This window comes from Ahaetulla prasina, chromosome 2 (assembly GCF_028640845.1).
Source record: "Ahaetulla prasina isolate Xishuangbanna chromosome 2, ASM2864084v1, whole genome shotgun sequence".
Lineage (NCBI taxonomy): Eukaryota > Metazoa > Chordata > Lepidosauria > Squamata > Colubridae > Ahaetulla > Ahaetulla prasina.
In genome coordinates, this window is record NC_080540.1 from 171,710,412 (window position 1) to 171,725,131 (window position 14,720).

Genomic DNA, 14,720 nt, shown 5'->3' on the forward strand with positions numbered 1-14,720 from the left:
AATTTGGGCAAACTCCGGAAGACCGTGTTTGTGTGTGTGTGTGGTATGGTCCATGAGGGTGCGAAGAGTCAGACACAACTTAAAGACTGAGCAACAATAACTTGTACCTCTGTGGTGCAACAGCAGAAATTGCTCAGAACTTTCAACATTTGTTGAAGTCATGACAGCTGCTGTAATGTTATTTTACAGATTTTAACAATGTTCCCAAAGTATTCTGTGCAATAATCTGCCCTCTAGGATAATATTGAGGATTTCGGTTTACAATCTCCCACAAGAAGCTATTATCGTATATATTACACTCTGAAGACCTGACTGCCTTCAGTGCAACGTGTTTTAATTTTTTTGGTCAATTTCCTGTTTTTAATTTTTGTTAGCCACCCTGAGTCACATGATTGAGAGGGCAAATGTCTGCCTGCTGGTTCACCCATCTGTCCGTCTTCCATTCATTTGTGTCCAATTCTCAGACACCACAGGGTTGGTGGGGGGTGGAGTGTTGGTTTTTGTTCAGAAGTGCTTGTCATTGCCTCCTTCCTAGGGATAAGAGAAAATGACTAGCCCAAAGTCACATAGCTGGATTAGAAGAACTGTTAACTGAATGACAAGTGAGTCAGGAGGCGGAAATAAGGTCTTGAGCTTCTACTTCTGCATTCTTGAAGCCACAAAAAAAATACCAAACTCTCTTAACCCAAAGTTAATATGGCCGGCAAACCTCTGCCTAATTTTAAAAACTCTCAATAAGCAACTAGTTAAAAGGGATGGTTTGTTTGCTTTTTCCTGATAGGAGCTATCTAACTTTTTTTGGCCACCAGTTGGCAAGAAATAAGTGAAGGGCAGAAGGAAATGGTACAGGGCAGCAGTCCTCAATCTTTCCAGATTCGTGGCCCGGGTTGGCATGCGCGCTCTCCACTCGCACAAATAGAGCTTCGCGAGCGGCAGGCGCTTGCGTTCGCGCGCGAATCTGCACTCGTGCGAGCAGACGGCGCTCGCGCGCGCAGCTCCATTCGCGCGCGAACCCAAACAGCTTCCGCTCGCGCGAATGGAGCTTTGAGCACATGCACGGACCTCCCTGCAGCTCGCGCGATTGGCGCTTCACACGCACGCGCTTGCCCGTTTCTCCCGCCGCTCGGTTTCGAGCAGGCCACAGCCCGGGGTTTGGGGACCCCTAGTTTAGAGAAAGAGATGATATCAAAAACATCTTTTAAAAATCCCACTGCAGGCTTTGGTCCCATGCACTGGCAGCATACAAATACCAACAGGTGGTCCAGAAAGAATCCTGCCCACCATAAAAAACGGGGAAGGTGGGGTCACTCCTAAACTATTATATACAATCACACTGGGGAAAAGTCTGATTAGTTGATTACAACAATGATGATTACTCAAGTCACCAAATAACCTCATCTGGGATAACAAAACTCTTACCTCTGTTTTATAAAGCAGATAAACTGACACAAGTAGGATAGGGCTCTTGAAGGCTAATCAAAATCCATTCCTGACCTATTTACATTAATAACTCTGTTCATCAGGATGGTGATGAAAGGCTGTCTCTCCTTATGTAGTCACTATTTATTTTATTACATTTAGAGCCTGCCTGAGTCCAGATGATTCTGGGCAGCTTTACATTATAAAAAAATAAACATTAAAAGTTCTCTTTTTGAATGCTAAGCATGGAAAATGATTATTTCCAAGCCATATATTTTTCTCATACGTGTCCAGTGGCTATACGGATTAAGTTCAAAAAACTAGCCTGGGTTATCTAGATGGAATTATTGAGATTTCTTTTATTGCTAGTTGCCTTGAATACCATATGAATACAAAAGTGGAGTATCAGTTGAAATTCTATTGAACAGACAAACAGAATACTTTTATATGTATTTATTATTTAAATACATTTATTTAAATATTATTTATTACACTATGCTGAAAATTAGTTTTGGGGTCTCCGAGAATAAAAAAGGAACAAGAGCTTCATACATTCCTCAGAGAAAATAATGTTGCCTATCCTATCTTAGAAAGCCCCTAGGCAGTCAGAAAAGATACAATTGCTTCATCAAAAATGTCTGGAAGCAGTTTTGGAGTCACCACACTACTTCTTTGGAGGCAATCCTCAGAGAACAAAGAAGGAAAAGATTTGTTAATATGTGGCTAATGTTCAAAAGATAGCTAAGAAACTTTTCTGGCCCCAGTTGTTTTGTTTAATGTACATTTCATTTAAATAGTGACTTGGATCTCAACTTTAATACAGAGATTTATTTATTTATTTTATTTATTTATTTATTTATTCAATTTTTATACCGCCCTTCTCCCGAAGGACTCAGGGCGGTATACAGCCAAGATAAAAACAAACAGTACAAAATATACAATTTAAAATACTAATTAAAAAACTTATTATAAATGGCCACATATAACTAAAAACCCCATTAAAATTAATAATAAATTTAAAACCAATAAAAATAAAATTTAGATAAAATTTAGGCCAGCCCCGTGCGAATAAATAGATGAGTTTTCAATTCGCGGCGGAAGGTCCGAAGGTCAGGTATTTGGCGTAAACCCGGGGGAAGTTCGTTCCAGAGGGTGGGAGCCCCCACAGAGAAAGATCTTCCCCTGGGGGCCGCCAGCTGACATTGCTTGGCGGACGGCACCCTGAGAAGTCCCTCTCTGTGAGAGCGCACGGGTCGGTGGGAGGCATAAGGTAACAGCAGGCGGTCCCGTAAGTACCCAGGCCCTAAGCCATGGAGCGCTTTAAAGGTTGTAACCAAAATCTTAAAGTGCACCCGAAAGGCCACAGGTAGCCAGTGCAGTCTGCGCAGGAGCGGTGTTACACGGGAGCTACGCGGAGCTCCCTCTATCACCCGCGCAGCTGCATTCTGGACCAACTGCAGTCTCCAGGTGCACCTCAAGGGGAGCCCCATGTAGAGAGCATTACAATAATCCAAGCAATAATCCATTACAATAATTTAAGAGTAGGAGGTCCCACTTCTGTGACATGAGTTTCCAGAACCTTCTACTAAAAACTGGTGCTCATTGTGAAAAGTAAAGTCTAGAGTGACATCACAATAACAAGTTTTTCTTCCAGGATTCTACATTAACTTAAAAGTTCTAGTAGTCCTTCTGGGCATCTTGTTGTGGTCCGCCAGCAGCCTGCAGAGCTGGCAATGGAGTTGGACAGCAATGAGGCTGAGGAAGAGTGGGCCAGTCCTGGAGGCTGGGGAAGGCCCAGATGAGGGCTCTGCATTGGAGGCTGAGGTGGGGCTAAGGCCATCAAGGAGTGAGGTGCGGACTCCAGAGCCTCCAGAGACTGACAGTAGTGAGGCAGAGGAACAGGAGGAGCCTGTTCCTAATTTACGCATGAGCTGCCAGAAGGCAAGAGCAGCTCAAGAAAAGAGGACAACTCGGGAGTAGAGCAAGACATGATTGGCCCCTCCCATAAGGCTTAAAAAAGACCAGCAATGGCATTTGGGCTTTGCCGGAAAACGACGTTGATAGTTTCGTCTTCGTGCATTTATTTTGTATCAGTGTCTTTGAACATTTGCCAGGAAAGGCCTTTGGCAGTTTGCCTAATTGGACCAAGGTTGATGATAGGACTGAGGAATTTGTGTTGGGAGGAATTTGCTTTAATTTAGTTGAACTACGCTGAGAATGAAGTAATTCTCAGGTGTTTGAATAAAGTTTGTTTTTTCACTGACTGAATTTCCTACTACCTACTTGGGCCTGGGTCACAACACATCTCTTGGTTGAACTTTGGTTGCAGATATATAATGCATTGATTGTCTATGGGCTGTCTCTGTTATATCTCTGGAACTCTGGTTGCTCAGTGGTTTTTTCCATAAAGTCTTGACAATCCATTTTCCAAAAAAACAAAGGTATGTTCCCTCCCTCCTGTTTACTATGTATGTATAATAATGCTTTTAAATGTGCTTATTAAATAATAAAGCTATATGTTTGTGTTTTCTCTGACAGCCTCCTTTCATGTGCTTTGGTTGCCAAATATGAAACCCTATCGGTTTACATCATTAATATTTCACTGAGGTTGTGATCATATATAAAATCATATGGGTTGTTAACTTTTTAATCCCTACACACGGATTTAATATTTAATATGAAATATTAAAACTCATTTAAATGGCTACCAACTCATCCTTGAACCAATAAAAAACTATACTGGCATAAAATGCTTTGTCCCCATTGCCAATTTCTGTCTTGCCACAGGCATACTACCATTAAATACAGAGCTTGTTAAGGAAAGAGATGGGTGGATACCCTCAAAGGTGTTTTCCTCAAACCAAATCCCATCAGCATGGGAAAACATGCAGTCACTGTCTTTAATACAGGGTACCCAGAAGAAGATGACTATTGATATCTGGATTTTATCGAACTAACAGGAGAGAAAGACTTGCAAGGGGGAAGAGGGAAGAGTGGGATGAAAGAGCTCCTCTGTTGTATCATGCAGTCATCACCTGTTAGTGTGGCTAATTTTACTTGTGCTTAAAAATAACTTGACAAGCATGCAGGAAGGTTGTAGAATGTAGCAGGAACCCTGCTGCCCTGTACAATCCTTGCACTTCTCTCAGCTCTCATAGGCCCATAGCGGATGCAAAGTATAGTGGAAGACTCCTTCTCATACTCCTTCTCATACCATCCCCACCCATTCTCAGACTCCTTCTCATACCATCCCCACCCTGGCCTCTCGGTTCTTTTGGCTGGTTTTGAACCCAGGAATAGTGCTAAGTCTATATTCAAAAGCAGCCAGGATAACAATTGCATGGTGTGGGTTTAGAGGACTGTGTGCCATGAAGTGCCAAAGAAAATGGCAGTTCTCTTCTTCCTCTTTCGCTGCATAGATTTTCTGCAGCCGTGGTTGATCATCTACTGTTCCAGATCTCCAAACCAGGATTAGCTTAGAGACAGCCCAATTTGAAAAACCCTGTCTGTCCCATTCCCATAATAGAAGTGTCCTTGAGAGCAGTGCCCATGAGGAAGTCCACCCCAATCTAAAGATGCCAATAGGTATCAGATTGGTTCATTTAACAGAGCCACCTGTAAAGTGGTTGGTGAAACACATCAGAGTGTATCCACAGCAAAGCTACTGAACGTTGTCTGCTTATTTTAACCCCTGAATGCATATGGTCCAGGTGAGGTAATTCAGTGTCATGAAGACATGGCAGAAAAAATGAGGCTTCTTAATTGCCTAACGGGACAGGCCCTCAGTCACCAAGTCCAAACGAAGTGATCATGAAGTAATCATGCTCTTCTCAGCATATTACTGTATCTGAGAGAGAAATGAGGCTGTGAAACTACTCCTGTAACTTCATGCTCCTTGCACAAAGTGATGGATATAAATATAATAAAATAAAATATTCTAAGAGATGACATTTGTCATAGGTCTCTACTCAGAGACCTATGACAAATATCATCTCTTAGAATAGGCTGCATACTCTCTTCTGTATGTTGATGCAAAGTACTGGGCACAATGTTCTAGCTCCATTATTGGTTTATTTCAGGGGTGAAATCCAGCAGGTTCTGACAGCTTCTGGAGAACTAGTAGCGGAAATTTTGAGTAGTTCGGAGAACCGGCAAATACTACCTCTGGCTAGCCCCAGAGTGGGGTGGGAATTGAGATTTTGCAATATCCTTCCCCCAGGAGTGAGGAGGGAACGGAGATTTTGCAGTATCTTTCCCCTGCCATGCCCACCAAGCCACACTACACCCATCAAGCCATGCCCACAGAACCAGTAGTAAAAAAAAATTGGATTTCACCATTGGTTTATTTGTTTTTCACACTTAATTTCCCATCTCCCTCAGAGGAGGTAGATTATAGTCTTTATAGTATTTTCTGAAACAAGACTTCCTTACCTAATGCTGCACATACTTCCTAGTTGGTGGAATGTAAGCAACAGTATCTTGGCTTGCAGGGTGATTTGTTGATTAGATATTCTTGCTTGCATAGAACAGCATAAGTATGTTTGAGATAAAACTGGCCTGGGATTGGCTAAAATGTATCCAAAGTGACCAGTAATGTGCCTACATTCAGCAGGAAATGCTGTATGCAACACAGTGCAACTAAAGCTGGCAAGCTAGTCTATTCTTTCTCTTACTTTAAAAAAAAAGCATTACATGAAAACTCTGATTGACCAAAGCCACAATGGACAGCAGAACTGAAGGACCATCAGTTAGTTCCTTTTCCTTTTTTCTTATGGAGTGCCTTTTACTTACTTTTCCCAACTCATTTTCTGCAGTTTGCATATCTTTACCTATTTCCAATCTGCCACAGCCAACTCACCACAGCCAACTTGCCATGGGACAACTTGCTATGGGACAAGACTTACACTAATATCAAAGAAATGGTGGAATAGAATCATTAAAAAAAGGATGCAAAAGGAGGGACAAAATGAAATGTGAATGGCAAAAATTAAAATAAATTTTAAATTATTTTAATTAAATTGAATTGTTGAATTATCTTGTAGTCAGTTGTCCCAGGCAAGTTTGACAAGGCAAGTTGGCCACAGATGAGTTGGCCATGGTGAATTGGCTGTGCTGAGTTGGCTGTGGCGAGTTATTCCATTCCGATAGCTAAAAAGAAAAGCATGATGGCAAGTATGTGGTATAGACAGACTCCCAGAATTAGCAATCCTGGCACAGGCTGAGATGTGTAGTAGTCTAATACATCTGAAGAGAACTTGATTCAAGTAAAGATGATCTTAATGTTTGTTGCCATTATTGTTAATGAAGCTCTGAGAGAATCTGACCATGGAAACTTACCATTCACACATGTGATAAGAGAGGCTATGTCTGTCTGGATGGTGCAAGCATTCAAAACTGGATACTTGCTGAGAAAGCAGGAGACAGACTGGAGCAATTCAGCCAATTTAATTTCAGCAGGGCCTGAAAGCATGCCTCCTGTAATAATAATCATAATAATGATTAAATCACCATCACTTTTATTTTGTGCCTTTGAGTCACTGTTGACTCTGGTAACTGCCTGGACTGGTCCCAGCAGTTTCCCTGGCTACATTTTCAGAAGTGGTTGGCCCTTAGCTTCTTCCTAGGGCTGAAAATGTAGGTCAGTCAGTTGGCTTTGTGCTTACGGCAGAACTAGAACTCATAATCTCTTGGTTTCTAGCCTAGTGCTCCAGACACTATAGCTAAATGTCTGTCAATAATAACAATATATAATATTTATAATTTGGCAGAGTGTGTATGCATTATTTCTTGCAATTCTCAAGCCACTATTTTTTGAGATGAGAGTGGATAGAATATTGTGTTCTGTGCCTCAGATCCTATGAATGTGTCTAAAACAACATATTATCTTAACAAATGCCCATTTCTAATTATGTGTTTGCCAAGGTAACATAAGGAAGCATTGAAAGATGAATTTGTAGAAGGAAATTATCAAGTTGGAAGAGTGGAACTTCCACTGATTCTTACAGATATTTACTTGGGCTTTGTCTGGTTAAAGCCAATTTATCTCCTGCCAGGTCAGGCTCAATTCTGATGTTTGAAGCCTTGTTGAAGCCTTGTTGGGAGATACACTGAATAAAAATTCGTTGCGAAGGTTGTAGAGAGTGCAGTGGCGCGACAGCTACCCCAATACCTGGATGAAGCCGTCTATCTAGACCCGTTCCAGTCCGGCTTTCGACCCGGATACAGCACGGAGACAGCTTTGGTCGCATTGGTGGATGATCTCTGGCGGGCCAGGGACAGGGGTTATTCCTCTGCCCTGGTCCTATTAGACCTCTCAGTGGCTTTTGATACCATCGACCATGGTATCTTGCTGCGCCGGTTGGGGGGATTGGGAGTGGGAGGCACCGTGTATCGGTGGTTCTCCTCCTATCTCTCCGACCGGTCACAGACGGTGTTGACAGGGGGGCAGAGGTCGACCGCGAGGTGCCTCACTTGTGGGGTCCCGCAGGGGTCGATTCTCTCGCCCCTGCTGTTCAACATCTACATGAAGCCGTTGGGTGAGATCATCAGTGGCTTCGGGGTGAGATACCAACAGTACTCTGATGACACCCAGCTGTACTTTTCCACCCCGGGCCACCCCAATGAAGTTGTTGAAGTGCTGTCCCGGTGTTTGGAAGCCGTACGGGTCTGGATGGGGAGAAACAGGCTCAAGCTTAATCCCTCCAAGACGGAGTGGCTGTGGATGCCGGCATCCCGATTCAGTCAGCTGCAGCCGCGGCTGGCTGTTGGAGGCGAGTTACTGGCCCCAAAGGACAGGGTGCGCAACTTAGGTGTCCTCCTGGATGATCGGCTGTCATTTGAAGATCATTTGACGGCCGTCTCCAGGAGGGTCTTCCACCAGGTTCGCCTGGTTCGGCAGTTGCGCCCCTTCCTTGATCGGGATGCCTTGTGCACAGTCACTCATGCGCTCGTTACCTCTCGCTTCGATTATTGTAATGCTCTCTACATGGGGCTCCCCTTGAAGTGCACTCGGAGGCTTCAGTTAGTCCAGAATGCAGCTGCGCAGGTGATAGAGGGAGCTACGCGCAGCTCCCATGTAACACCGCTCCTGCGCAGACTGCACTGGCTACCTGTGGCCTTTCGAGTGCACTTTAAGGTGTTGGTTACGACCTTTAAAGCGCTCCATGGCTTAGGGCCTGGGTACTTACGGGACCGCCTGCTGTTACCACATGCCTCCCACCGACCCGTACGCTCTCACAGAGAGGGACTTCTCAGGGTGCCGTCCGCCAAACAATGTCGGCTGGCGGCCCCCAGGGGAAGGGCCTTCTCTGTGGGGGCTCCCACACTCTGGAACAAGCTTCCCCCGGGTTTACGCCAAATACCTGACCTTCGGACTTTCCGCCGCGAACTGAAGACACACCTTTTCATCCGCGCGGGGCTGGCTTGAATTGAATTTTAATGTCAAATTTTTATCAATTTTAAATGGGGTTTTTAATGTATGGTAAATTTTAAATTTCCGGGCTAATTTAAATAAGTTTTTTAAATCGCATTTTAAATTGTACTTTGTATTGTTTGTTTTATTTTGCCTGTACACCGCCCTGAGTCCTTCGGGAGAAGGGCGGTATAAAAATCAAATAAATAATAATAATAAATAAAATAATAATAATAAAATGGTCTCTGGTTATTTCTGACAGAGAATAATACATCTAGTGAGGTATTTTGCCATCTAAATTGTAATATAATTTTGTATTACAAATAAATGCCCAAGTACAGCGAATATGTGAAATTGTTCACCTCATGTCTTCTAAATAAATTGCTTTACCCACAATGAAATGATATCACAATATATGGATCTGAACTTCTACCATTTAAGGCAAGGATTGATAACTTCATAACTTCTGGATTCTTGGACTTCAGTATCCATCAGTTTCTCCTTGTCAAAAAATTTATGGTTTTAATGGAAAGCTTCTGGAGGGCACTAATTTATTTCTTCCTGATTTAAGATACCATCTTATTTTGTAACGAAGGATGAATTATATCCTGTATTGTCTGTATTTGTGTTTTACACATATTGCACTGCACATATAAATGATACTTGCTGATATGCCATTTCACATAATTTTCACTGGATCCATTTTTTGCATTATCACTAAATATTTTTGACAGAACCATTGAAGAAATAATTATTTTCCTCCTGGTTCCTTAACTTAGCTTCTACTTGACATTTGCTAGTATTAAAATTAAACTGTCAGTGAAATAATGTACTATGAAAGTTCATTTTCGCTGTTATTTAAAATACTACTAGGGCAGTTTAGATCATTGGATCAGAAGGTAAGAACAGACAGGATGTAAATATAGTTTAGGGGAGATGCTGAAAAAAAATCTGATCAGGAGCAGTTCTTGGTTCCTGGGTGCCATCTGGTGAACCTTTCTCACATGCTTTATATTTATGCAAATAACAGGCCTCAATCATGATTTTTTTCAGTCTCAGGGCAATCTACAAAACTCAAAAAGCTCCTAGCCATTAGGCAAGCTGCAGGATGAAGTTGCTTTTCCTTTAGCATTAGCAGAAAGAAATGGCTTTCAGCTAAAGGAGAAAACTGCAGTGCCAAGTGCAGTTTTGTGCTGTGTGTGTGTGTTTCAGCCCCCATCTGTATCCTCATTTAGTCTTGGGAAATTATGATATTTAACTTCCCTAGTTTACCATTCTACCAAAGAGAGTTTTTTTGTTTTTTTTAAAATCTGGCTTTCTGCCTGAAACAACCTTTAACAACCATGCTGTACAATCAGACCAGAAATGCACGAACAAGGGAGATCAGAGCAGCAAAAAGAAGCTACTCTGAAAAGCTAAAGAATCAGTTTTCAGCAAATGAACCAGCAAACATGTGGAAAACTCTTAAAAATATCACCAGCTATGGCAAACCTCCTTCCCAGGCTGAAGGTAATCAACAACTGGCAGATGACCTGAATGAGTTTTACTGCAGGTTTGAAAGGAAACTACAGCCACCTATCTCCACAACCCCCATCTCAGACACACCAACAATAGCCAAGCCTCCTACAACTGACCCCATTTCATTGGGTTCACAACCCCTAGTGATCACAGAAAAGGAAGTGCAGGACCTATTTCACAGACAAAAGCCAGGAAAAGCTCCAGGCCCAGACAAGATAACTCCTTCTTGCTTAAAAGTCTGTGCTGACCAATTGGCCCCCATCTTCACCCATATTTTCAATAAATCACTAGAGATGTGCTATGTTCCTTCTTGCTTCAAACGCTCTACCATCATCCCAGTGCCGAAGAAGCCCACCATCAAGGAACTGAATGACTACAGACCAGTTGCTTTAACATCTGTAGTCATGAAAACCTTTGAAAGGCTAGTGCTTTCCTACTTGAAAACCATCACGGATCCGCTGTTAGACCCCTTGCAATTTGCATACCGAGCAAATAGATCAACAGATGATGCTGTTAATATGGCTCTGCACTACATCCTACAACATCTTGAGTCTCCAAAGACCTATGCAAGGGTCCTTTTTGTAGACTTTAGTTCAGCATTCAATACCATCATTCCAGACATTCTTCTAACTAAGCTAAACCAGCTACAGGTACCGGAACAGACTTGTAAGTGGATCACAAGCTTCCTAACAAACAGGAAGCAGCAGGTGAAGCTAAGCAAGATCACATCAAATACCTGTACAATTAGCACAGGGGACCCCTAAGGCTGTGTGCTCTCCCCACTTCTCTTCTCTCTGTATACCAATGACTGCATCTCCAATGATCCATCTGTTAAGCTACTGAAGTTCGCAGATGACACAACAGTGATTGGTCTCATTCGAGACAATGACGAATCCGCATATAGATGAGAGGTCGAACGACTAGCCTTGTGGTGCAACCAAAACAATCTGGAACTGAACACACTCAAAACCGTAGAAATGGTGGTAGACTTTAGGAGAAACCCTTCCATACTTCCACCTCTCACAATACTAGACAACACAGTATCAACAGTAGAAACCTTCAAATTTCTAGGTTCTATCATATCGCAAGATCTAAAATGGACAGCTAACATCAAAAACATCATCAAAAAAAGGACAACAAAGAATGTTCTTTCTGCGCCAACTCAGTAAGCTCAAACTGCCCAAGGAGCTGCTGATTCAGTTCTACAGAGGAATTATTGAGTCTGTCATTTGCACCTCTATAACTGTCTGGTTTGGTTCTGCAACCCAACAAGAAAGACACAGACTTCAGAGGATAATTAGAACTGCAGAAAAAATAATTGCTACCAACCTGCCTTCCATTGAGGACCTGTATACTGCACGAATCAAGAAGAGGGCCGTGAAAATATTTACAGATCCCTCACATCCGGGACATAAACTGTTTCAACTCCTACCCTCAAAACGATGCTATAGAGCACTGCACACCAGAAAACTAGACACAAGAACAGTTTTTTCCCAAAGGCCACCACTCTGCTAAACAATTAATTCCCTCAACACTGTCAAACTATTTACTAAATCTGCACTACTATTAATCTTCTCATCGTTCCCATCACCAATCTCTTTCCACTTATGACTGTATGACTATAACTTGTTGCTGGCAATCCTTATGATTTATATTGATATATTGACCATCAATTGTGTTGTAAATGTTGTACCTTGATGAACGTATCTTTTCTTTTATGTACACTGAGAGCATATGCACCAAGACAAATTCCTTGTGTGTCCAATCACACTTGGCCAATAAAATTCTATTCTATTCTATTCTATTCTATTCTATTCTATTCTATTCTATTCTATGTTATAAAACAAGCATCCAGCCATGGTGGCCGTTTTGAGAATGTGACTCTTCTAACATTTTGATGCTGATGTCTGAAACTCCTACTTTGTAACAGTACAATTATAGGCCCAAGGGACAGGAAAAATGGCAAAACAAGGAAGTTTCCACTAACTGGACCCCTGATAAACATGTTTTGGGAAGATTATTCGGTCATGGAGCGATGTATAAGTCTAAGTGCTATTGCTATCATTGTGGCTAAAACAGAGGGGTTGAAATCCAGAAAGGGATTTGTTAAACTGATTTCCAGCCACGATATATAATCGTGAAAAACAAGGACTTGAAGGCTTCAGTATGGAAAAACCTTAAGGCCAGGTAGAAACTCTTTCCTTAATGGATGTTGCTACTGTACACTTACTCCCCCCTCCATCTCCACCTTTCCACACTTGTGGCTTTATTTGCTACTCTAATTGTTGTGGGGATGACAGGAAGAGGAAGGAGTATCAGGTATGTCCATTGCTTTGTGTTATGAAATAATTATTTTATAATAATTGATAAAGTATTAAAGGTAGGATAAAATAAGATAAATAGTGGTTGGAGGTGTGTGGCTCCTTGCCTACTATAGAACTAGCCCAACAGACAGGCAAGGTTGTGAATGAGAATGTATAATTAAGGGGAAAAAAACAGGCAGCTGCTCCACCCCTTTTTATGTTCATGCTTGCTTATGTGTGTGTGTAAAGGGAAAGTCAACAAGTCTAGAATGCCAGTCCCAACTGCAATAATCTAATGTCTGGGGAGAAGTCAACTACTCATCCCATATAAACCTAAAACCATGTCTGCTTGTGCCTCACCAATTAGATCTGGTGCCTCTTATTCTTTGATATGTAAACCCACTGCTAATAAAGAATTGAAATTATTCTGTTAAAAAAGAAAAGAAAAGAAAAGAAAAAGATTCTCTTTTATACGAAAACAGTACTTCCATGAGGGAAAAAGCAAGGAAATGCCAACATAGGTTGCAAATACTGTAACTCCTCTGTTTCCTCATGGAACTGATAGGATTATATCAGCTATTTATAACATGGCACCCCATAGCTGTTACTAGTATCTTATGAGTATCACCTTGTTGATAGTATTTTATGATTTATGATTGTCCAATCACACTTGGTCAATAAAGAATATTCCATTCCATTCTATATTGTCCATAACCTCAAGAATAACATATCTGAAGTCTACCATCTTGTGGGAACCTTGACTGATTTGAAAAACATGGAAACACCATGAGGACTTGCTAAAACAGCCCAAAGATGAACTACAAATGGCAGATTAAGGATCAGATTTGAGATGGCTCTTTTAATACCCATAAACATGTGGGTATTTCAACCATTCGATTAAAGATTTAACTTTCTGTAGCTGCCATGTAATTTTGGATGCCCCTAATTATACTGCTTTGTTAAAGTGAGCAGTTCTATGCAGAATTGTGCAACAACTTACTGATTAATACCATACAACTATTGTATTACATATCCACACTGCCCTCCACATCAACTTTAAATTTTCAGAGGAGATACAGAATTCTGCATCAATCCACCTTTATCCCACCAGTTAGCCAAGAATCCCCCCAAAATGCCTTGGAAAACAATTCACAGAGAGAGAGAGAGAGAGAGAGAGAGAAGCACTACTTTAGGAAGAGGGAAGAAGAAAAAAGCAAGGTTAGAAAAATCTTCACAATATTTTTATTACAGAGATAAAAAAATATTTGAAATATAAAAATCTGTATAAATATGAAAGGGTATTATTGTTGCATTCATGGACTAGTAATTTAGAGAATAGTGCAATTGGAGTTTTAAAATTAATTGGCTACATTCAATACAAAATTAAGCCCATTTAAGCCCATGGATTTCACTCGGCTTGTGGTCATTAAGTGTTCACCTCTTAACCTTATTTGGTTTTAATGGGATAAACTTAAGAGTCTTTATTTAGCCCAGAAACAAGATGGTCCAGCTATATATGTAAAACAATTAATTACATGTAATTACAGACAAATAACTCCTAAGTCTGACATCTTTCCTGCATTTTAACAAATATATTAAAGCTTCGGAGTTAATATTATATTATATAAAACATAATTTGCTTACAAGGGTGGTGACTACTGTGCTAGTTTTTGGGAATAATAAAGTACAAGCTTTTTGCAATTTTATGTAAACAATCTACTCAGGCAATGGGACTTAGGTTATCCACCACCTCTCAGAAAGTTGCAAAATAAAAAGATTTACAATTTGCATTCAGGTATATATAAGAGAGGGGGGAGGGGGAGAGAGGGAGAGAGAGAGAGAGAGAGAAATCAATATTTAAATACATCTTTTTGGGGAGGGGGGAGAAATTAAATTCTGGGAACAAAAAAAAAACTGGTTGAAACAAAATACAGAATTTGAAATAAGTGATTAAACAGGCATCCTACATCACAGGGTTTTCATGGGTAATCACCTCCTCTGATCTCCTAGAGCAGGGGTGTCAAACTCTACTTCATTGAGGGCCGCATCAGGGTTGTGTTTGACCTCAG

The 14,720-nt window shown here is 41.3% G+C and overlaps 1 protein-coding gene across 6 annotated transcripts in view; it reads right to left on the reverse strand.

The window, feature by feature from the left end:
- GMIP (GEM interacting protein) overlaps nt 1–14,720 on the reverse strand; it is a 100,173-nt gene that overhangs the window by 83,906 nt on the left and 1,547 nt on the right. The window contains exon 1 of one of the 6 annotated variants that reach the window (XM_058167488.1): nt 6,757–6,904. The exons of the other annotated variants lie outside the window; for them this stretch is intronic. Within the exon in view, the coding sequence (XP_058023471.1) occupies nt 6,757–6,889 (133 nt within the window). The 5' untranslated portion in view covers nt 6,890–6,904. Of the gene's footprint in view, nt 1–6,756; nt 6,905–14,720 lie in introns of those variants that run through there. 6 annotated transcript variants of the gene reach the window in all.